Source organism: Alligator mississippiensis, chromosome 4 (assembly GCF_030867095.1).
Source record: "Alligator mississippiensis isolate rAllMis1 chromosome 4, rAllMis1, whole genome shotgun sequence".
NCBI classification, from domain to species: domain Eukaryota; kingdom Metazoa; phylum Chordata; order Crocodylia; family Alligatoridae; genus Alligator; species Alligator mississippiensis.
In genome coordinates this window covers 154,078,022-154,102,348 of record NC_081827.1, presented here as the reverse complement: position 1 = coordinate 154,102,348, position 24,327 = coordinate 154,078,022, and the positions used below count along the sequence as shown (strand labels likewise).

Genomic DNA, 24,327 nt, shown 5'->3' with positions numbered 1-24,327 from the left:
CAAGATTGTAGAACTGATACCAAGGTTTATAAAAAGAAAGTGAGGGAATGTCTAATTAACAGAAGAAAGGAAAAGTGAAGTATACATTAATACAAGTCTGAGATTTAAAAATGAACATATTTAAAATACTCCATATGAAAAGTGTGGTTTACAAGCAAAACAAGAAAGGAAATTTCGATGTTTAACTATGACTCCTCAACTTAAAATGGAAGTACATGGACACCTTTTATTCTGCCTGTTACATTGCCATCCATGCATGATATTGCTGCATTAGGTCAGATGAGAGCCTAGGTAGAAAGTGAAGAAAGAGAGATTGTTCTTGGTGAGATGATAAAGAAAACAGAGTCAAGCATAGAGAATAAAATGATGGAAGAGAGAGGCTGATGAGACTTACTGACCATCTTGGAGAGGAAAGAAATCAGAATTGAGGTGACGGGCAGAGCTATAAACCCCAAAGAGTTTGAAATTGGAGAGGGGAAAGAGGATGAGATGTATGAAAGGAGAAAAGGGTTAAGAAAAGAGAGCAAGAACTTTAAATCTGACTTTAGGTATGACGGCAAGATCTCTTCCATGATTAAAAAATGACACACATGCTGTTGGGTGGGTTTTGCAGAAAAACTTCAGAGGGAAGACATTTTAGTTTCAGCCACAGGGTCAGGGAGGCAGGATATATCAATCAGTATTACCTGGGGGTTTAAACATATAGGAAAAGAGCTTTCCCAGCAGGAAGCAATTATATTTCACTTCTCTGAAACAAGTATTGGTTGTCCTCCACATTTATGTCCTGCTACACCTATTCTGCATGGCTGCTCCCCAATTCCCTTGCTGTGGAGTCATTAGGAACTTGATTTTTCAAAGACACTGAGTACACAGGTGTATACAAATGTAACCTTCCAGGAGTGTCACCTCCCCAACAACATGCATCTTGTCTCCTGCTATCCCTCTTTCTTGCATACAGGTCTGCCCATCTGATCTACACCTCTTTCCCATGCTTTCTCCAGATCAGTCTCAAATTCTGCCTGACTTCTCCTACTTCATCTGAAAGCAAAGCTCAACTCTGAAACTTCTCTCTTGGTGGCTGGTCTGTCACTCCATTGCCTCCATGAATTTCCACAGGAGTAACCTATAAGAGCAATGGTAAACAATTCCCTTGATATTTCAGCTCCATTTTTTTTCTGAGCGGTGTTGACTTTGCAGAGTTAGTAGGCATAAAATGCATTAAAGATGCATGTCTGCAACTCCAGCAGCTGATTCCAGTTCAGGGCAGGTCTGTGAATCACAAAGGAAGGCCACACATACATCTGGTAAAGACAATAAAATAAAAACAGCTACCCTTTAAGACTGTGAGCTCTACCAAGTGTCACGGGTGGTGGCCAGTTCAGGGGAGAGGAGGTGATAGGTAGGGGTCTCTACTGCTTCAGGGTTGGAGGGTTGCATGGGTTTGCCCTTTTTCTGTTCCTCTAGTTCAATTAAGAGCAAATAGCTGTGAGCAAGCCTGAGCCACACCCCACCCTGGGACTTGGCTGCTGCTGCCGACCGTGGCCACCAGAGGGGCTTTCCTCTTAATTGGATAGAGTCTGGAAATGTAGTTACCGAGACAGCGTCCTGGCACCCGACTCCCTGCTGTTTCCACTTCCCTCCCTCCCTCCCTCGGGCGCACTCGTCCTGCGGATCTTTCACTGGTCTCCACAGGCACGATTTGCTCGGGAGCCCCTGCCCGCCGTCACTCCCCATGACCTCCCCTGGCTTCTAACCTATTTCCTCACCTGTCCTATTACTGCCCGCCCCTAGCTTGGCTCCCTTTCCGGGCGCGCCCTCCCGCGTGCTCCCCTCCCCCGCGGCTGATTCACCCCGCAGCTGGGCTGGGCGGGGCGGGGCGGGGCAGCGCTCGGGGCTGCCGCCGCAAGCAGGCTCGTGGCAGGCGGCCTCTGACGATGAGCAGCATCTTCCTCCCCGGCGGGGAGCAGGGGCGGGAGGAAGTCGGCACTGCTCCGCCCCTGCGCGTCCCGCTACTCAGCCCAGCGGGCTGGGAGAGGACCGCGCCGGCCTACACCTGGCTCCTTCCCGCCCCGCTCCTTAGGGCCTCCGCGGCGTCTGGGGCACCGGCCCCGCGCCTGACAGGCCGGTGCCGGCCTCCCCCCCCGCCCCGCTCTTACTCTGCCTCCAAGAGCTCCAAAATGGCCCCCGCCCCCGGGAGCCTCCCTCCGCGCGCGAGAGCCCCCGCCCCAGTGCCGCGGACGGCCGCCGAGCAGTGCCGCGCCGCGCCGTGCCGGGCGGGACTGGCTCCGCATCCCGCGGGCTCAGCGCTTCCCCGCCCCCTGCAGCCGCGGACCCGGCGCAGCCAATAGCAGCGGCGCTGCCGGGCTGCGAGCTGTTTACCCAATCCGCGCCCCCCAGTCCCTGTGCCCGTCCCTGTGGCAGGCACCGGGCGGGCGCGCCAGAGGCGGCGGCGGCAGCGGCGGCGGGGGGGGGAGAAGGGGCCGCGCGGGGCTTGGGCCCGGGGAGGGAGGCGGCGGCTGGAGAAGGGTGGATGAGCGCCCTGCCCAGGGCAGCTCCCTCGGGGCGTCTCCACCGGGCGGCTGCGGCTCGGGGGGCGCACTGCGCGCACGCACCTCGCCATGACCCCCCGCCGCCTGCGGCCGGGCCCCGCGGGGCTTTCCCGCTGAGTGGGGGGCGCCCAGCGCCTCAGCGCCGCCTCCCGCCCTCGCCCCCCGCTCCTCCTCCTTCTCGCTGCGGCCGCTGCCTCCACACGGAGACCTGCTGGAGTGATGGGCTGCATAGGCTCCAGGACTGTCGGTAAGGGGCCGGGGCCGGGAGCTGCTTGTGCACACGCAGAGCCTCCCCCGGGGCAGCCGGGCTGGGGAGTAGTGCGGGGCTCCCATCCTCCCCCGGCGTCTCCTGCCATCCGCCTCTCCCTCCGGACTCGGCGCCCTCCGCGCCCCTGCCCCTTGTCCCCGGGCGCCGGTGCCTCCCTCTGCAGCGGCAGTGCGGCTGGCTGCGCCGGGGCTTGGTGCATGCTCCCCCGAGGGCGGGCGGGCGGGTAGGGACCCGGGTGCCCCATGCGGGGAGGCGAGGGGTGGGCGGGTGCGTGGCACTGCCCCTTCTGTCATCGCGGGAGGACTGAGGGAGGAGACCGGGATCCTTAAGGGATGGGTTGTTGTTATCGGACTACCCGTATCACTGCAGTGAGAGCTGCTCATCCTCCTCCTCCTTCCCTGCTACCCGCGCCTCATTGGAGAATAATAAATATCCACCCAACACCTCCCATCCCGGAGAGCCGGGCTAGGGGCACTGTGCCAGGCACGCCCCCTGCCTTGGGGCCACCCACTTCTTGTGGGAGGATGGCAAGCATAGACATCCCTGTGACATCCCTCCCGCTTAATGAACAGGCAGGGGTCCAGGATAATGAATGGCCCTGACACTTCCCACTCAGGGGAAAGTGCACGCGTTCCGCGGGGCCTTCAGCACCCCGAAGTGTCAGCCAAAGAGGGGCATGCCACCCACCTGATGCTGCACACCCCATTAGTAGAAAATACCAGCTCCTTTCCTAGGCTATTGCCCTCCCCAAAGCCTTCCCCAGATCGCGCAAACCATGTACCGCCCAACAGCAATAAAAATGTGTAGGGGTCAGGATATTGAGTCATGTCCCTGAGAACACACCAAAGTGGGCCTGCACTAAAGAACTGCTCCCCATCCTGTGAGCCCTCTATTTGATCTAAAAATAACATGCCTATCCTTTCTCTGGCCCTATGCATCTTGGGAGGACACTGTTGGGAACATTTTCCCAGAGTGTCGTCAATGTATTTTTATTTTAAGCAAGCCTAAACCCAGTGAAACTAGCTCCTGCCTTAAGGTTTCTTCCCCTGTTTTCTCTCTCCATCTCTCCAACCTTCCCCACCAGGCTCTGCCTGCCCCTTTATACTGTCCTACCACTAAGAACACAGAGTGTTTCTCCTAGGATATGTTACTAAGCCTGATGGCACCCTGAAGCATATCAACATGATATGCTTCCCCCTTTCTGCACATACAGACACCAGATGGGCATTGTAACAAAATCAACATCCCCCCTTCTCTCCCTGTCTAAATATATCTATACTGATAAGTGCAGTATAGCAGATTATCTGTCATATTGCACTTACCATCATTGTGTCTGAACTAATGGTATCAGATCTCATTTAGTATATAGCAGAAAATAGCATCTGTCCAGGGACACATCTTCCCAGTTGTCCAGCATTCTCCCAAACTACTCATTGTTATTTACATAGATATTTGTTTCTACATCTTGATGATTAAAGGCCTAAAGTCTGTACTGGGCAAAATTCTGTGCAATCAGGTATTTTCCTTTGTATCCACATTTACCACAAGTGCATGTGTAAATTATCTTTTTGTGTGTGGACATGGATTTGTAAGTGCCAAAATGTCCAATTGTACATCCAGTGGTGAAACCATACTTTGCATGAACAAGTGCATCTATACCATAATTCTAAATATATGGCTCATACTATCACAAGGCTGTACTGGATTTGTTGGACCTTTGGGAATCCACTGGCTAGACATGTTGACTTCCAAGAGCTGGGCTCTCAGTAAAGATAATATGTGACAAGAGTTCTGTATTTTGGGAGTTATAGGTCTAAAACATTTACCTAGTAATTGTGTCCAATGCCTACATTCATGGACAGATCTAGAATTTTGAAAAGGGGGTGTACATGGTGAAGTGCATCATCACCTATAAAACAACACATTTTTTACATTTAAAAAGAAACTAAAAGCTTCATTAATATGCTTGGGGTCCAGGACTGTATCATTCACTTGAAGATGGAAGAAAAACAAATGTAACTTCATGGGAATGAGTTAAAAACAATCTACAGAACTGTGAAATAGGAGCTTCATTACTGAGTGCAACTAGCAGACAGCAGTTGGAATGAAGAGTTTAGAAGGATCAGGTAGATTATAATGAGCCATGATGTTTATAATGAGCCATTAAGTCAATTGACTCCTTCAGCACTGCTTGACTAGAAATACTGCTGCCATTGCAAGGCAGTCATTTTTAAACTTCAGGTGGAGAAGCAATCAAAGTGGGGAGGGGGTGCATGAGCACCAGTGCACTCTCCCTGGATCCACCCCTGCTTACATTATATGAAATCTGCATGTGGTTCTCATGTTCTTTGTGTGGCGGGGGGGGGGGGGGGGTCTTTTGAGCTTCCAACTATTTCTCTTCACAGTGGTCAGAAGTTTAGCATAGGATGTGACTCGTATTAAGTAGCTAGGAGAACTATAAACTGGTGAAAGGTAATTAGCCAAATTAAAATTCAACTGGGGCACTGTGGATATCACCCTGCTCTGACAAAAAGTGTGATTAAGTGGTTACAGAGATGGCTGTGATTCAACAGTAAGTGTTCCCTACATGTATAGACTGCGTTCTAGTAATTTGTGATTCCTGTTGGGCAATGATTCTAGCCAGGGCGCCATGGCACCCTGGGGTGACTTGAGATATTTTAAGGGTACGGCAGATGCCACACAGTATTAGAACTGTCAGATGAGCAAAGGCAATACATGAGTCACAAGATAAACCTCAGCATTTCAAATAGGAATCCACAGTGTCAAAAACATTCTGGCCTATTGTGGTCTTCCTGAATTCTGTGCAAAACAAGAATTGCTCTAGTATTTTTTGGAGTGAAAAAAGGAGTGAAAGCTAAGAGTAGGCAATTTCTGAGAGTGCCTTGAGTCTAAAACAGCTGAGAACCTCTGCTGTTAGGTGAAAGGGTGTTTACAGACTTTTAAATATTATGTATTTAGCATTATTATAATGTTTCCTACACTGTTTACCTTGAATGGTGTAAAATGAGTTGGTATGTCTCAGCCCACTCCCCATGAATGATATCTTTATAAAAGACCATCTCCACAACTGGCACAAATAGGCCATGTAGGGTTCAATTCCACCCCCTTGCATTCGTTATTATGATTTGTATTGTTATGGTAATAACTAGTAGCCTTCATAAGGGTAGTAGACCTTATTGTTCTATGTATGTACTATATGTACACATAATAAAAAGGCAGTATGTCCCCTATGAGCTGAGAAAATCAGTATATGACAAAAAAGAACAGATTGATACAACATGTTACAGGCAAATAATGCTCAGTATAATAGGCACAACTACACAATTACACTTACTATTACAGTGTGTGGACAACTGCTGCCTAACTGCCTGGCCATTGGGAAGTGTTTGTTTTAATTAGAGAAGAGTTTGAAGGAGAAAATTGAAGAATTGTGTACTAGTTCTGTGTTTTTCAGGGGGAGCGCCTTCTATGCAAAAGGTTCATTGGGTGAGGATGCACAAAGGGGCGCAAGAGAAAATGAATATTGGACTAATTAACCTAGTAAGTCTCAGTAATGAATTAGACGGAACCAAACCAATGATGGGCGTTCAAATCAAATAGTGTTTGTTGCAGTCAGAAAGCAAGGGCCAGTGGACAGATGCAAAGGCAGAAGAATATCATGGAGAAACAAGTCAAGAAGATTATCTTGAAAGCAATGTTTTGAACGATTTTGAGGGGGCATTTCCACAAGTGAGAAAGGAGAAAGTTCTGATCGTCAAGGCTTTGGATTGGACTTCAGGTTGTGTCAACTGAAAAAAAACAACTCCATGAGCTCTTAGAAATATGGTGTAGTAAGTAACAACTGGATTTAGACAGAGCCTAATATGTAATAGGAAAAGGGGAAATCAGGTAACAATAAATATAATTGAAATGAGAGGAAAGGTTGGAAATTGGCAAAGGAAACAGGACACAAGGAGAAATCTTTGGTTAAAAATAATAAAAATAGAAGAGGTTATAAGGATATTAAGAACAAAAAGAATTTTTACAGAGCTATCACTTCATTATTATATTTACATGGTAAAAGTGTCAATGATAATTCTGAAAAGTAAGAAATGTTCAATAAATATTTGTTCTGTATCTGGGAAAATAGATGTATTCATAAAATAAGATGATAAATTTGGCACTATAGCAGTAGATAAGGATGATATTAAACAGCAGCTACTAACAATAGACATTTTAAAATCAGCAGGCCCAGATAATTTACTCTCAAGAATTGTAAAAGAGCTGTCTAAATAGCTCTCTGGACTGTTAATGATGATTTTCAATAAATCTTAGAACACTAAGGAAGAACCAGAGGAGGACAGGATGAAAGCTACTATTATGTAAACTGCTTCTAATGTTTAAATGGGATGAGACCCAAGTAGCTATACATCTGTTTGCCTAATATCAGTCCCACCAATCTCAGGCAAGATAATGGAATGGTTGATACAGGGTTTGACTAATAAGACTTTGAAAGAGGGCAATATAATTAATGCCAACCAACATCAATATGTCTTGTCAAACTAACTAGGCCTCTCCCCCCATGTCCTACTTTCCTATGATAAAAGTATTTGTATTGATGGACTATATTTAACAATCAACAGCTTAATTAAAAACCTAGAACTGTGATACATATTAAACAGATTAAAAACTGGCTAACTGATAGTCTCAAAATAATTACTATATTTACTCAAGTCTAAGTCAACCCTAAATTTAAGATAACCCCCTAATATTTTTATTCTATATATGGAACATTTATAAATTTGTTATAATTTTCTAAATATAGACTCTAACTACTGGAGGGTTGTCTTGAATGTGTCCCTTTCCCACTGCTACAGCTGGGAAAATAGTGTCTGGGGGGTGGGGGTACAGTCAGGTAGCTGGGGAGGTGTGAGGTGGCCCCCTTGCCCTCTGCCCACCCTCCACTTCTCCCCCACACAACCTCCCTGCCTCCCCACCACTGGCACTCCCTGTAGCCTCTGTCTCTTCCCCCTTCTTTACTATGAGACACGGCTAGGGCTTTGTTCCCTCCTGGAGTACATATAGCATATGGAAGCACAGCCTTTGACAGGCCACGCAATAATGGCAGCACTACTGATTGGCCAGGCACATTGGGACAGAATTTCCATTGCTCTGTGGGAAGGGGTCTAGCCCAAACCAGAGCCAAGCTGCACCTGACAGTAAGGGTGTAGGGAAAAGAGCATAGAGAGGGGCAGAAGTACAGAGAGGAAGTGCAGAGGAAGTAGGCAGGAGAATGCTGTGGGTCTGACTCTGGACCAGAGCCTGGGTTGGAGCCAGAATCAGAGCTTCAGCAACTGCCTGAAGTCCCTACCCCTTCCCCTGCCGCTTTGTATATGAATCTAAGATTAAGGACTTTTTTCCCTATGCTGTTTGGGGGGAAAACCCTTGTCTTAGGTTCAAGTAAATACAGTATAAACAGAATCATTGTCAGAAAGCTGTGTTTTTAATAGAGTCCACCCCCTAGGCTTGCTTCTTATGCCTATACTCCTTAATTTTTTTTTAAATCAGTTACTCAAAAAAGAAGAAAAACATCAATACTATGAAAGGTTGCAGATGACAAAGATTAGTGAATGTTCAGAAATAAAGAAGTCGGGTCACAAACCCCTGATGCAGAGCAATCTGGATCATTTAGTGATCTGGATGTAAGCAAACAATATGTATGGATGCACACATAGTAATACAGCCTATATCTTTATTCCAGGACATGGAACTATGCTGGGAAGGGATGATTTTCATAAGTTTAGGGGGTCATGATAGCTAATGTTGTATGTGATTTCTCAGTATGATGCTAGGGCCAAAAGGGCTGGTGTAATCTTTAGATGTATGAAGAGAGAAATACTGAGTAAGAATACAAAGTTTATATAGCTTCTGTATTTGACCCCAGTGAAATGACTATGGGAAAAATGTTCAGTTTTGCTGTCTTTGCTTCTGAAAGTATTTTAATAAATTGGAGAGGGTTCAGAGAAGAGCCAAAAGAATGATTGAGAGACTGGAAAATATGCCTGACAGTGAAAGATTTTAGTGACTTAATGGATTTAATTTATCAGACAGAAGGGTAAGGGTTGATTAGATTACAGTCTGTAAGCATCTCTGTATGGAACAGAAAATTCGAAACATATAGAGTTTCTCAATTTAAATGAGAAATAACATGCCACATTTTAATAGTGAGAGTACCTAACATTAGAATAACTTAGCCAGGTCTGTTGTGGACCATAAGTCACTGCAACATTTTACTTCAAGACTGGTGTTTCCTAGCATAGTGAGTGGACTTCTAACAGGGAAGATGCATGGTCTATATTATGCAAGAAGTCAGATAAGGTGATGATAACCTTATTGGCTTGGCATTAGATCTGTGAATTGAATGAATGAATGTGTCTGGTCTGCAAGATGGACCAGGACAGATATAATGTGGTTGAAGGGCCTGAGTTTTGAAAAGGTGGTGATTTTGTCCACTAAGACTGAGAAATGTGGGGGGGAAAGGACAGTTTGTGAGGAAAGAGTCAATTGCAAAAATTATTTTCATTTTAAATGAAGAAAGTTGAAGCCCTTGGCTTGTAATCTCATCAAAGAGCCTTAACATTGAATGGTTCTTGGAGAGACACCTCTACACTCACCACATTCCATGGAAGCATTGAAGCAGTTTGGTTGTACAGCATGAGTATTACTTTATTGCTGTTCTCTTGTGGACAGTGGAGGACTTCAGTGTTTAGGAATGTCATCCTAGGATATTTCATCAGCTGCAGAGGATCACATTAAAAAAACAATGTGCTCACTAGATGTGTTTAGTTTTTCAGTTTCTCCTCTGCTTAAACTACTAGATTACCTGAGACAGACTCCTGAAACAAAAGTGTAATGTGAACACATTCCATAGCTATACTGGTTTACTGACAGCTGCTAATGCAGTGGTCTCCAACCTTTTTATGGTGAAGAGCATTTTTTTGGAACTAAAGATCACCCCAGGATCTATCGCACTCCCCCCGCACCCCACACGGCCCTGGATCACAGAATGTCCTATACCCGTCTGGGCCAGGGCTCGATCCCGTTTCTGTGCCACAGCTGCACTGAGCCATGTCCACCCAGCAGCCAGAAGAACTGGTGTTGGGCCTCAGCCCAGCGGGGTCTGGAAGTTTCCACAGTCCAGGGGCATGTGGAGGGGAGGGGGCCTCCTACCGCTGGGTGTAGCCTGGTGGAGGCCCCGGGGGCCTGTCCCCTCCCCATGCTCGGGATGAGGCAGTTGCTGCTGCGGGCTGCCCACTGTTCCCATGCACAGGTGGAGGGGGCGCAGGCCCTCAGGGTCTCCCGCCCCCCTCTCCTCCCCATGTGCTCCTGGACAACCAGATCTTGCCAGATCCGGCTGGGCCAGGGCTGTCCCCACTGCTGAGCTGAGCTGCTCCTGCACGTGAGCAGCTGCAGTGGGACTTAAGGTGGAGCGGCAGCAGTCTCTGCCACCTCTGCCTGCACAGAGATGGGGAGGGAGCTTCCCACACTCCTAGAGGAGGGCCCCACTTGCCTTCCCCTGCTTCTGGCTGGGCCACATGGTCAGCCACTCACCGCGGGGTCTCCGATCTTCCCTCCCCCACAGATTGACCTGCTGGGGCTGGGGGCAGCGGGTGCGCATGCCCAGCTGTTCCGTTCAGCCCAGGATCTATCAAAAGAGACTCTGGGATCTACCTGTAGATCAGGATCCCCAGGTTGGTGACCACTGTCCTAATGATATTTACAGTAAGACTAAGAGAATCATCATTTAAAATTGCATCTTACTCTACTACAGTAAATTAAATAATAACCTAGACTGCATGAGGCATATTGTATAAGAAGATAGAAAATTACAAGAAAATACACTGTAAGAGGCTTCTGCACAGATTCTAGACTCTTGCCATCTACTTGTCAAATGAACAAAACAAAGGCAGGCTGGCTAAATATAGCATCACTGATTGCAGACTTGAAATAGGAATGGAGAGAACCAAAGGCCCATGAAACCCAAAGCAGATGGACCTCTAAACGTTATGGCAAAAATGCAATTTAAAGCAAGATACAATTCTTATAAACACAAAAAGTATGAGCGAGAGTAGAGATAGTAGAAAATGAAAGTAGTAAGAAAGAGAAAAAGTAACTTGCTCCAAGAACCCCAGTCTGTCTCCAGGATAAATAAAAGACATGGCAGAATGTATAGCACAACATGTGGCAGACTGAATCACTTAAATTAAAAGTAAGATGTAACATGAACACTGTGGTATATACCCATCCAAGTTGGTCCTTGGATGTGTTCATTGATTTTATCACAATGTGACTAAATTCAAACTGCTTCTTAATGCTCTCTTTTCCTGCCTTTTGAGAGTTTGCATTTAAATGTGTACTGAAAAGAGAGAAGGCAAGGCCTGAATATCTGTGACTGTTTAGTGTAAAAAAACCCAATAACTGAAAAGCAACCCCCCCAAAACAAACCAAAAAACCCAAATCAAACAAACCCCCCCCCCCGTTAAACCAAAATATCCTTGCATCTTTTTCATTACATGTCAAAGGTGACACCTTCAAATTATCTCTGTGATCTATCCTACCCTTTAAAATATTTTTGCCATCACTGTTTTTAAGGTGAGCAAGGCCTATGCTCTGAGAGACAAGAGAAGACTGACAATGGAGATAGAAATGGATTAGAAAGTTCTAAACCCAGTTCTCTGCATTCACAGCAAGCTTTTATCCAGCAAGCCCTAAAACTGTCCACCTTAGCCCCTGAGGGGAAAAAAGGTATAACCAGAAAAGCAGAACACGCTGAAAGAAGAGAAGATTAAAGAGAGGAAGAACTCAAAGCTTAAAAAGACAACGTTGTGAGTGAAAGAGATCGAAGAAAGGATACATGAAAATATAGGAGAGTAAAATACATATGAAGAATAAAGCAGAAAGGGAAAAGAAAAAAAACTGCTCAGTAAATTACTATATAGTAATTGTTTTATTTTATAGGAACAATGTTTTATCCAACATCTTGTGATAAATACTTCCATTTTCCCTGGCATAACCCCAGTGTGTTACGTGACTGAGAACAGAGTTTGACCTTTCAGATCTATGATGCCATGTTCTTTCAGTGATTTAATTTTGTTTCAGCTGTTTCTAGCAAAAGTGAAATAAAATCTAAAACTATTCTTAGCTTTTAACAGGTGGGATCATAGCTGTCCCCAAGCCTAACTCCATTTAGGGTGAAATTACACATTGCACTTAGATTATACTAAATCTGTTAGTCTAACCTGCAAAGATTGAACCAATTTGCAAGTAAACACATTCAGTTTTGATTCCGGAAATGCAGGCACATGCCTACAGTGGCTCAGGCTAGAAGCCAGGGGGCCCTAGAGCAGACTTCCTTTTCCTTCTTCAGCAGCCGCAAGGCTGGAAGGAAGCGGACCTGGAGGGCATGGTCAGGCCCCTGGCAGGGTCTAATTATGATATGGAGGGGTTTAAACCCCGATCCTGGCCTGTAGGGACCCCAGCCATGGTGTGCCTGGAGGGGGAGGGGGAAAGCAGCCCTTGCGAGGTTTGTCCTCCAGGCCAGGCACTGGCTGGGGCAGCACTTTAGGTAAAGTGGGGCAGGGAGGGGCGATTAAACTCCCCTGTCTCCGGGCACAGGACATATGCGGAATCTGCCCAGCTTTCCCCCCTACTCCGACTTGCGTGCTGGCATGGCCCTGCTATCCACCTAGGGCTGGGGATGTAGGGCTGGGGCTATGGGGCTGAGTAGAGCTGGCCTGCAAGTGCTGTGGAGTGTGGACGCAGAGAGGCCAGCCCAGAGTGGGCCACGGGGGCCAGGCCCTTCCCAATGGGCTGTGGCTTGGCCTGGACCACGGGAGCTGCGGGGCCAGATTGCTCCCAGCTCCCCATGCCCAGGCCGGGCCTGGCTGTCATGGAACTGCAGCCTTCTGGGAAGGGCCGTGGAGGCAGGGTCCTTCCCAGCTGCTTGCAACTCTGTGACAGCTGGGCCTGGCAGCATGGGCAGGAGTTGGCTGGGCATGGGTGGGGCTTGGCTCAGCCCCACAGCCTGAGCCCCAGCCACAGGTGAGGCAGGAGGATGGCGGGGCCATACTGGCCATGCTCCCACCCCTGCTACTGGAGTGGGGAAAAGAGGGAATCCCTGACAAGGGCTGCTCCTCCCTGGCCAGGCAGACACCAGCTGTCAATGGAATGGGACAGAGGGGGAGATTAAATCCCACACCCTCTCCCCATTTGCTTCAGGCTGTGGGTGGGGGATGGCCCCATACTCTAGCAACGAGGAGGGGTATGTCTGATAGGGGCTGCTACACCCTGGCCAGGCAGACCCCAGCTGCAGTCCCCTGGCAGTCGAGGGGAGGGAGGGGAGAATAAACCCCCTCCCTGCTCTCTTTGCCTCAGGGGACCATGCCAGGCCTGGGTCTGGTCATGCCCCCACCCCTGCTCTGGCCAGAGAGCAGAGGGGTGGGGCCAGCCCTGCTATCTGGAACAGACAGCACAGCCCAGCCCAGGGCTGAAAAGTTTGCTGGGATGCTGGGGGATTCTGGTTTAATTTAACCAGGAAGGGGTCTGGGACAGAAGTTTCATAAACTGTTTTGACCCAAATCAGTTAAGTCTGATATTACATTCAACCAGGTTTATCTTAAACCAGTTTCAGCCATTTTGAAACTGGTTTATGTGCACTGAACTTATGTTCTGTTACAGGTTTAAACCAGTTTTTGATCACTTAAACTGGTTTATGTGTAACTTCTGTCCCTAACCCAAAAGGCTGATGATGAGGGGTGTGGCTAGGAGCCTGCTCTAGGTTTCATAGATTTCATAGACATTGGGGCTGGAAATGACCTCAGAAGATCATCAAGTCCAGCCCCGCACCCCAGGGGCAGGAAGTCAGCTGGAGTCATAGGATCCCAGCAAGAAAAAAATCCAGGTTTCTCTTGAAGGCGTTCAAAGTAGGTGCTTGAACCGCCTCTGGTGGCAGGCGATTCCAAACCTTGGGGGTGCGGACAGTAAAGAAGTTCTTCCTTATGTCCAGCCTGAAATGGTCTTGCAGTAATTTATAACCGTTCGACCTTGTCATCCCTTGGGGTGCTCTGGTGAACAAATGTTCCCCCAGATCCTGGTGAACACCCCTGATAAACTTACAGGTGGCCATCAGGTCACCTGTGAGCCTGTGCTTTTCCAGGCTGAAGAGTCCCATGGATCTCAACCTGTCATCATAAGGTCTGTTTTCCTGACCTCTGATCATGCGCGTGGCTCTCCTCTGGACTCTCAAGCTTCTCCACATCCTTTTTGAATTCTGGGGCCTAAAACTAGATGCAGTACTCCAGCTGCGGCCTCACCAAGGCCAAGTACAAGGGGAGAATGACATCCTGGGATTTGCTTGAGAAGCATCTACGGATGCAAGCCAGGGTTTTTCTCACTTAACTAGCTGTAGCATCACATTGAAGGCTCATGCTCATCTTGTGGTCAATCCTGACCCCATAATCCCTCTCATCCGTAGTGTTAGCCAGCGTAGCACTGCCAAGCCTATAGACATGCTGCAGGTTTTTCCTCCCAAGGTGGAGAACCTTCCATTTTTCGGTGTTAAACATCATCAGGTTCTCGTCTACCAATTTTATGAGTCTGTCAAGGTCAGCCTGGATTACCACCCTGTCCTCACGTGTGGATGCTTTGCCCCAAAGTTTGGTATCATCGGCGAACTTGGCCAGTCCGCTTCTGACTCCAATGTCCACATAATTAATGAAGAGGTTGAACAAAATAGGTCCAAGGACAGAGCCTTGAGGAACCCCACGGGTCACAGGGCACCTTGACGATTGACTTCCATCAACCATCACCCTCTGGGTCTGACCACGGAGCCAATTCCCCAGCCAGCGGATCATGGTGGACCCGAGGCCGCAGTTGGCCAGTTTTGCCAAGAGGTGATCATGGGATACCAGATCAAAGGCTTTTTTTAAAGTCAAGATATATGACATCAATCTCTTCCCCCTTGTCCAGGTGATAGGTCACCTGGTCATAAAAGGAAATGAGATTGGTCAAGCACAACCTACCTGCAACAAACCCATGCTTGCTATCCCTCAGCATGTTGCCATTGGCCAGTCCATTAAGAATGGCCTCTTTGATATCTTTTCTAAGACGTTCCCCTGGATAGAGGTCAGGCTGATGGGCCTGTAGTTTGCCGGATCCACTTTCCTTCCTTTCTTGAAAATAGGCACCACATTGGCCTTCTTCCAATCATTGGGCACTTCACCAGAGCACCAGGAGCTCTGGAAGATCCGTGCCGGGGCTAAGCTATGATGCAGGCCAGCTCCGTGAGTACTCTGAGGTGTAAATGTCAGGGCCAGCTGACTTGAAGGTGTCCAGCCTCTCAAGGTGTTCCTTCACGAGGTCAGCATTAATGGAAGACAAGGAACCACCCTCACTCAGGCGTCCCGGTCCCATAATGGGCAGGGGCGTCCCATGGGACTTGTGAAAGACTGACACAAAGTACCCATTTAGTAAGTTGGCTTTTTACTGGTTGGGTGGTGAAGGGCTGGGAGAGGTGCATACGGGGATGCTGGAGGACTGCTGATTGCTTGTTTTATTTCTGTAAAGCAGACTGAAGTTACCCTAACCTGAGCTAGGTAGCACAGATTCAAGCTAAGTCTGACCTGAAGTAGTGTAACTTTGAGACACTCAGAATGCGCTTAGCATGAATTAATGAGATTTAACATGCGGATACTTGTGTTTTAAGTGCTCTTAGTATGATCTAATTGTAATATGTAACTATACCCGTAGATGCCAGAAATTATCTCCTTCTCCTTAGTATGCGGTATCTTAACGTTCTGTTAATGTAGATTCTTGCATTTAGTTTATGTCCTTTTAAATATTTTGTGAACAGATTCTGATTTTCTTCAAAGTATTCATTATTCCAAATTTTTACTGAATTATTTAGATTGATAATTTTCACCATTCATGAACTTTTAATTTCAACTGGCCACTATTTGTTTTGTTTAATATACATGTGATCAAACAGAGCCAAATTATATTTCACTTTCACCTTAAGCGGCACCTACATAGGTGCTCAAGTGCTGTTTTTGGCTCCTATGGAACTTTAAGGGTGCGTCTAGATGAGCGCACGCGTGCCTCTTGCAGCGTTTCAAAGGAATTTGAGATGCTGCAAGATGCACGCCGAAAACAAAAAAATTCCCTGTGCTGCATATTTGCAGCATGGGCTCAAAACTTGACACCTGGAGATCCAGGTACCAAAATAAAATCTGGGGGAAAGAAGTGGGGCAGGGCATAGTCCCCGACCATGCCCTTAGGCATCCGGAGGCTTGCGTCCTCCACAGAGACACTCTAGTAGCCATCCAGAGCGTCTCTATGGCTGCCCATTGCCCCCGTACTGCAGCACACTGCAGCATGTGCAGGCCAAAAAGCTCTGCAAGCTGCAAGAACCCAAACCCGGGGTCCGTCCCCAGGTAAGTAGGGACTGAGGGTTGGGGGAACTGGAGCCGGGGCTGTGTGGGTTTGGGGGGCTGGGGGGGGGAATCTGGGGGGGGGAACTGCTCGGGAGGTGTGGGTCCCCCACCTGCCCCCTGCTGGGGCTACGGGCCCCCCCCTTTCTCCCCCCTCGCAGGGCCCACACTCACTCCCACTGCAGCAGTGACCATCTGGGTGCTCAGGGCCCTCCTTGCAGGGGCAACTTGTGGGGCACCAGTGGGGCACGACCAGGGTGGGTTGTAGCCCCAGTGGGGTGCTATCTGTGCCCTGCAGGGGGGGTGGCAATCCATGTGCTGTGGGGGGGCCTGTGCCCTGTGGGGGGAAGGGGACCCACCCCTCCTGAGCAGCTCCACCCACACAGTTCTCCCACACCCACAGTCCCCTCCACAATCCCCACACACCCATCTGCATCCCCCTACACCTTATCCCACCCCCCTCCTGCAAACCCCACATCCCCTCATCACACACCCATTGTGCCCAGCTGCCAGACAGGATGAGACCTGCTGGCAGGAACTGTGGCTGCAGGGGCAGTTGTCCCCACATTCTAGTTAGTGAAGGGGTCAGGGGAACCGCTAATTGTTCTATGATAAGAAAACCAAAAGCACACCTCAAAACATAAATATTTAGAATTTATTTTATTTTGATGATCGAGACACTGGTAAGCTTCCAAAATGCTTTAACATTGTAAATATATCAATAAAACATTGCCCAACTGATCTCTCTGCACATGTGTGTGTGTGTGTATGTATATGTATGTATGTATGTATAGTGGTCTTTTGTTTTAATTGTGGAAGAACATGGATTTGGGGTTATTTTAAGGATTGAATTTGGAATTTTTTTGTCAGAGATTTTGCAGTTTTTAAATAGGGACCACGAGAATTACTGCTGGTGAGGTAGGTGGCAGGACCCAGGCAGAGGAGCCTGCTCAGGGCTGGCACCCAGGACCCATCTGGAGGTGGCCCACCTCCTAGCCCGAGCAAGAGGACATATTTTAACAGTTCAAAGCAGGCCACTACACAGAACATCTTCTGGGTGATAGCTGCCCAGATGGCAGGGCAGTGGCACACATGATAGTAGTGCTGCACAGAGGCCAACCATGCAGCCACAGCCTACTGGCAGCTGGCTCAGAGGTGCAGATGCCTCTGCTGCAGCCGTACAGTCGCCATCCAGGTCTGGCAGGTGTGCAGCATTGGGGCCACGTGCTGTCGCAGGTGGCAGCAGGTCACAGCTAGGCAGCAGCCCCCACTGCCAGACTGCTGCAGTGGGTGGGGGGGGCAGCAACCACTCCAGGTTAGGGCTGCTTCAGCAGCCCAGCTGGTACAAGGGGTAGTGTCCCCAAATACCAAGTGGCCGGACCTTACAAGCTCCTGTCTATTTGTATCCTTCATATTTGCGTGGGCAGTAAGGCCCACCCAACTAACTAATAGCCCCTACTTTGCGGGGCCATTGAGTGAGAGGTGCAACTAAATTTCTTGGGACAACAAAAGTAAAAACCAGGATAGGAGTGATGTGAGGGTCAGAGGGTCAAACCATGAAAACGAATGTTCCTGACAGGGAATACTGAGCAGAGCTCCCCAGGCCACACCCATCAGTCCTCAAAGACATCCAAGGAGCCGGTGGACACTGCCCATTTGTGCTTTGCCTAGAAACGTGCGCAGATGAGTGAGAGGAATGTGGCCCTTCAGTCCCTAGGCTCCTTCCTGGTTATGTACAAGGCCCACTTGGCCAGGGCCAGGGCCAGGGCCAGGAGGAGGTTGACCAGGAGGTCCCAGGACTTGGTGGGACCACGAATGGGAGGGTAAAGTTCATCCAAAAACAAAGAGGTGGGGGGTAGGTTCATCCAGAACCTCAGGCAGAGGTTCCGGATGTGGAGGGGCTGCAGCCTGGTGCACTCAAGTGTCATGTGCACCAGGGTCTCCCTCTGCCTGCAGAAGGGGAAGGAGACTGGGGTGTCTGTGAAGCTCACCACGTACATGTCCTTGGTGACAGCTCCATGGAGGAGCCACCAGCTGAGGTCCCCAGTGCCTTGTGGGATGAGGGTGGAGTGTACAGGCTCAGCCACTGGCCTCAGAAGCTCCTGTCTATTTGTATCTTCCAGAGATCATGGGCCTTAAGGTCCACCTATTTAACTAATAGCCCCCACTTCCGGGGGCCAAAGGTTGAAGGATACAATTCTTTTCTTTTTTTTTTTTTTTTTTTTTGTGGGACAACTAAGGAAGAAAAGGGTAGGAGTGATGTGGGGATCAAAGGTTCAAAATGTGAAAAGAAGTTCTCCGGAGGGGGACACCAAGCAGAGCCCCCTGGGCCACACCCACTGGTCCTCAAAGGCATCCAAGGAGCTGGCGGACACTGCCCACTGGTGATCTGCCCAGATATGTGCATGGATGAGTGAGAGGAAAGTGGCCCTGCAGTCTTCGGGCACCTTCCTGGCCAGAGCCTCCTTCCTGGTCAAGCAGAGAAGCCCACTTGGCCAGAGCCAGGAGGAGGTTAACCGGTAGGTCCCAGGACTTGGTGGGGCCATGGATGGGGTGATAAAAAACAAAAAGGTAGGGGATAAAATTCAACCAGAACTTCAGAGAAGGTTCTGGAGGTGGAGGGGCTGCAGCCTGGTGCACTCGAGGGTCATGTGAGCCAGGGTCTCCCTCTACTCACAGAAGGGGCAGGAGACCAGGGTGTCCATGAAGCTTGCCACATACACGCTCGTGGCTATGGCTCCATGGAGGAGCCACCAGCTGAAGTCCCCAGTGGCTCATGGGGTGAGGATGGAGTACAGGCTCAGTCACTGGCCTTAGAAGCTTTTGAGGGCAAGTAGCCCTGAGCTACTCACCAGGGCAGCTTTTTATACTGCTGGGGCTGGCTCCAGTCTCTAGGTCCCCCAGGCTGCAGATCTGGGAGGAGCTGCGCAAGGTTATTTTCTCCTAAGTGGTACAACCTGCCCCACACCAAAGTGCATGTCTGGGCACATGCGCTGAGCGAAAAGTCCCCTGCTCAAATTTGTGCCGGTCCTATTTGAGCTGCTGCAAGTACACATGCCTGCATGTGCGGACATGCCCTTAGAGTCTATTTCTACATGTAGTGGAATAGGATTGCCTAAGTATGTGTGTAACTTCTCAAAGTAAGATTTGGGGGTACAGAAGAGAAGACCCTCTCACCTTTTACCCAGTAGTTTAATGGTTAAGACACATATTGAAGGATCTGGTTTAACTCCATTTTCATTCAGAAGGGGTTTAGAACACACGTCTCCTGCTTCCCAGCAAAGTGCTCAAGGTTCTAGGCCAATGTTGGCCACCCTTTTTGGCCAATGTGCCTGAAACAAAGCCCTGTACTCCCATTTCCTTCCCCTGTCTGACCGGCTGCTCTGCTTTCTGCTCTTTGCACTGTGCTCCCTGCCTGATCTGCTGCTGTGGTCCCTGCCCCCTCTCTGATAGGCTGCATGCCACATGCAGAGGCTACCTGTGCCTTGCATGCAGCAGATTGCACCCACTCCGCCTCTGCCACCAACCAGCTAGGCAGTGTTCAAAGTACTATTTACCCTCTTCCAGAAGTTGGTCCACTGGGCAGCCAAGCAGGAAAAATATATGGGACGAGGTGGTTCAAAGTGATGGTCACTGCCCTTCAAAGAAAGGGGTATGGGTTCTTGTCCCTGCCCCCAATGGCTTTTCTGTTCCTGGCCTTTAATATTTGATGGATAAATAGCGTTCAGATAGTTTCTGCCTCACTGGGGCTTTAACCATAAGAATGCTAAACTAAAAGGTTGAAGGGTCCTTTTCCTCCTCCACTGTCATCAAATACTTGTTAGCAATTGTTTTCCTTTGCCTAAAGTTTTGGGGACATGTGCATAGTTACATACATGCCCAAGTGATTCTGTTCTACCTGAGAACTCTGGGATGAATTGGGTGGGGAGGAGTGCAGTGGTGCTGTTGCACCCCCTCTCCCCTGCCCACTTTTGATTCTTGTTTCACCCAAACTTTAAACCCAATTGCCTGGCAGGGGTAGTGACATTTCTATTTAGGCAGTGCTGAGAGAGTCAATTGACTTCATAGCTTGTTATCTCTCCCTGATTCCTGATCATCTCTGTCTACTCCACAGGTGTTAACAACCTTTAAGGCGTCTTTTTAATGGTCTTGATGTACAACTGTTCCAACTATCCCTTTTTCTGCAGGTTTGTTGTCTGTTAGCCATTTCTGTAATGTCTGTCTTCTTTTTCACAGCCCTGTGAAATGACTGATGATAAAGTATTGGGGGCACTGTCAAGATGCTCAGGAAGGCTAGGTTTTGTTTTATGATTCTAAATAAAAATGTATATTTAACTATAATGACTATGGGACTAATGACACACTATCTTTTGACTATTTTTTCTAGTTTTTTTTTTTAACTGTATATATAATCTAGCAGTTTAGGGCACATTCCAATAATTATATATTTTTTCTTTGATCTAAACTAAATACTGCAGTGCTAGCCCCCTAGCGGGTTAGTAAAGCTTCTAGTTTCTCTTTAGCTATAGAAAAATGTATTGTGCTATACATGATGATGTGCCACACTGTCTGCACTACACTTTTCAAAATACTAGATCTGCCAAGGCGGAGTCTCTTTCACCACAGTGGATCTTTTGAACATACTCAGAAGGGAAGCATGGGGCAAGCTCAGGTACACAAGTAGAGATGGAATCTAAACATTATATAAGCACCAAAACATTTTATTAATGCAGTAACATGAGGCACATAAAGACCCAATAGAATTTGGTCCATAGTATTCTGTTTCCTTGTTTGGTGACTAAAATATTTCAAATGGAGAATGATGAATAATATATTAGGCACTGTTGGTATGAATTTTCAGACAAATAGGTACTAAAATTAATGTAACTTTAAGGATCTGTAAGAATTTTTGCGAAGACCCAGCAATTTAACAAAAATATTTTATATAATATATATTTAAAGCAAATATGAATCCTTTTTAATTGGTTCATTTGAGGCTGTGATTTTCAAAGGAGCTTAAAGTATTTTGGAGCCTAGTGCTCAATTAGGTTCAATAGCACTTATAATACAATATAAGCTGATTGTAATATGCCACTATCTTCATCTGTAAAGACACATCATAGGTGTATTTTGCCATCTTATAATTTAATCACCTGCTCCCCTGCGTATAAAATTCATTTTTGTTTATCGAGGAAAGTTTGCTTGTTTCCTTCATGTCTGATCTAAAAATGGATTCTACTCAAATATTTAAAAAAATTAAATCATCTTTTGGTATGAATCTGATTTGGAAGCGATTTTTTTTTTAGAATGGTATGAGGAAGTGACAGCAGAGGGTTGACTAGGCTGAACTGCTCTTTTTGTTACATTCACAGCTGCTGCCATCTCAGAGCCTATACACATGCAGCAAGGCTACTCTGCACTGTAATAACAGCACATTGGAGCAGACTCAATTAGAATTCAACCTTGACTTATACACTATCCCCTGTGAGTAGCAGTGCCCTGACTCCTCTAGGAGCTCAGGTAGCACATGGCCCATTGGCAGCTTGCCTGGTTGGCCCTGGCGGGCAACATGGGGTGTCAGGCAGGGGGAAGCTAGGGGTGGCGGGCAGAGCCTGCCACCCCTAGGCACTCAACACTGTCTCTCACCCCATCCTCATTAAAAAATTAGGCGACTGGTGTCAACACCTACACAGTCAGATGGGTCGCAAATTGGCTGGTTTGCCGCACCCAGAGAGTGGTAGTGGATGGGTCATTTTCGACCTGGAGGGATGTGGGCAGTGTAGTTCCCCAGGGCTTGATCCTCGGGCCCGCACTGTTCAATATCTTCATCAGCGACTTGGACAAGGGGGTGAAAAGCACCTTGTTCAAGTTCGCAGATGACACTAAGATGTGGGGAGAAGTGGGCATGCTAGAAGGGAGGGACAGGTTACAACTAGATCTGGATAGGTTACAGAGGTGGCCAGATGAGAGTAGGATGGGTTTCAGTATGGACAAGTGCAAGGTGTTGCACCTGGGGAGGAAGAACCAGCAGGATACCTACAGGCTGGGGAACTGTAGGTCCTTGTCAGCACAGAGGCAGAAAAGGATCTTGGAGTCTCTATTGATTCCAAGATAAGCGTAAGCCGCCAGTATGGGGACAGGAAGGCAGCTTAACACACCTTGTCATGCATCCATAGAGCAAGTCCAAGGAGGTGATCCTCCCCCTCTATGTGACATTGGTCAGGCCCCAGTTGGAGTACTGCATCCAGTTCTGGGCACCGCACTTCAGGAGGGATGTGAATAGCATCGAGACGGTCTAGAGGAGGGCCACTCGCATGATTGGGGGCAGCAAGGTAGGCCCTATGAGGCAAGGCTACAGGACCTGAACCTGTTCAGCCTCCACAAAAGAAGGCTGAGAGGGGATCTGGTGGTCACTTATAAACTTGCCAAAGGGACCAGTAGGCAGTGGGAGAGTCCCTGTTCCCCCGAGCACTACCGAGAGTAACAAGGAACAACGGCTATAAGTTGACTGAGAGTAGATTCAAGCTAGACAACAGGAGGCAGTACTTCACAGTCAGGTGGGCTAGGAGCTGGAACCAACTTCCAAGGGAAATGGTGCTCGCCCCTACCCTGGGGGTCTTCAAAAGGAGGCTAGACAACCACCTAGCTGGGGTCATTTGACCCCAGCATCCTCTTCTGCCCATGGCAGGGGGTTGGACTTGATGATCTGCTTAGGTCCCTTCCAACCCTACCAACTATGAAACTGAAGCCAGCCCTTTCTTGGATGGCACCAGGTGTCTTGTCAGCTGCAGGAACCTGCTGAAGGTTAAAGCAGCAAGGGGCCCAATCCTGCTTTTAGTGGAGCCTCCCTGCCTGCCCCACAGCTGGGGGTGAGCTGCACTGGGCTGGGCAGCCCCTGACCTGCAGAGGGGGCCCAGTCCTTCCCTCTGCGGTGGCAGCACTCCTGGGTGCCAGCTGGGTAGGCTGCCAGCAGGCCGTGTGCTGCCCAAGCTCCTAGGAGTCTGATTCAACTCCCCAGGAGCCTGCCAACATGCCACATATCCCCTGAGTCTGCCCAGGCTTCCAGCACTTTGCACACTGGGGTGGGGTCAACTTATACAATGGATCTACAAAAATCCTAACTTTTTTGTACAGAAATATGGGGTCGAGTTATACACTGTGTCAACCTATACACTGTAAAATACCGTAATTGAGTCTGCTGCAGCGTGGTAATTACTGTGCACCAGCAGACTCCAACATCTCAAATATTAGAATCCCTATGATGAAAAATGGCATTGGAGGAACTTTAACTAAAGCTCTTTCAGTGAGCTTAGTTAAAGCACTCCCACAGCCATTTTTCAGCATGTGGACTCTGATATATGAGGTGCTCTGGGTACTTTAATTAGAGTGGCTCTTGGAGCCTCTTAAGAGCCCCCATACTTCCAGAGCGCATGTATAAATGGTAATCATTTCTGGCCTGTGCATGCCCATACAATGGGGGCTGACAGTTATTTCAGGTGGAGGCCTGCTTACTGAGTTTTGGTGAGCTGTTGAGGACCGCATGGGTACCCCACAGCCTCTACCTCAACCACATACCCCACACCCACCACACCCACACTTCACCCCACACACACACTCCCCAATCACACCCCACTATATACATCCCCTTACCACCCACACACAATATATAGTAGGACTGTATTTTGAGCTATTACGCAGTCAGCTCTAGATACACTTTGTAAACACATAAATTAGTACAAAAATATTTTAAAATTAAAATAAGTTATTGGAGATGGGGCTGTGGTATGGTGTGGGGTTGAGTGGGAGAGAAAGAGAGATGGGGCCCAGGTGCCTCACGTGACGCAGCCAGGCAGATCCTGCGCCCAGGCTCCGCACTCCTGCCACCCCACCCTGGGTCCCTGCCAGTCCCAGGGCACCTGCATGGGCTCCACGCTCACCTACCACTACCGCTACTCCATCGTTTCCCTGCTTTCCCTCCCATACCCTTGCTTGCCAATTCCCCCTCTGCCACTGCTCCCCACAG

The 24,327-nt window shown here is 48.3% G+C and overlaps 1 protein-coding gene across 2 annotated transcripts in view; it reads left to right on the top strand.

Moving 5' to 3' along the window:
* The first annotated feature begins 2,211 nt into the window (after positions 1-2,211).
* The window catches only part of FAM131B (family with sequence similarity 131 member B), a 65,793-nt gene continuing 43,677 nt past the window's right edge, over positions 2,212-24,327 (top strand). Inside the window, exon 1 of one of the 2 annotated variants that reach the window (XM_019500585.2) lies at positions 2,212-2,796. In XM_019500585.2, the coding sequence (XP_019356130.1) occupies positions 2,769-2,796 (28 nt within the window). In that variant the 5' untranslated portion in view covers positions 2,212-2,768. The remainder of the gene's footprint in view (positions 2,797-24,327) is intronic. The other variant, XM_006268594.3, reaches the window with a different exon arrangement.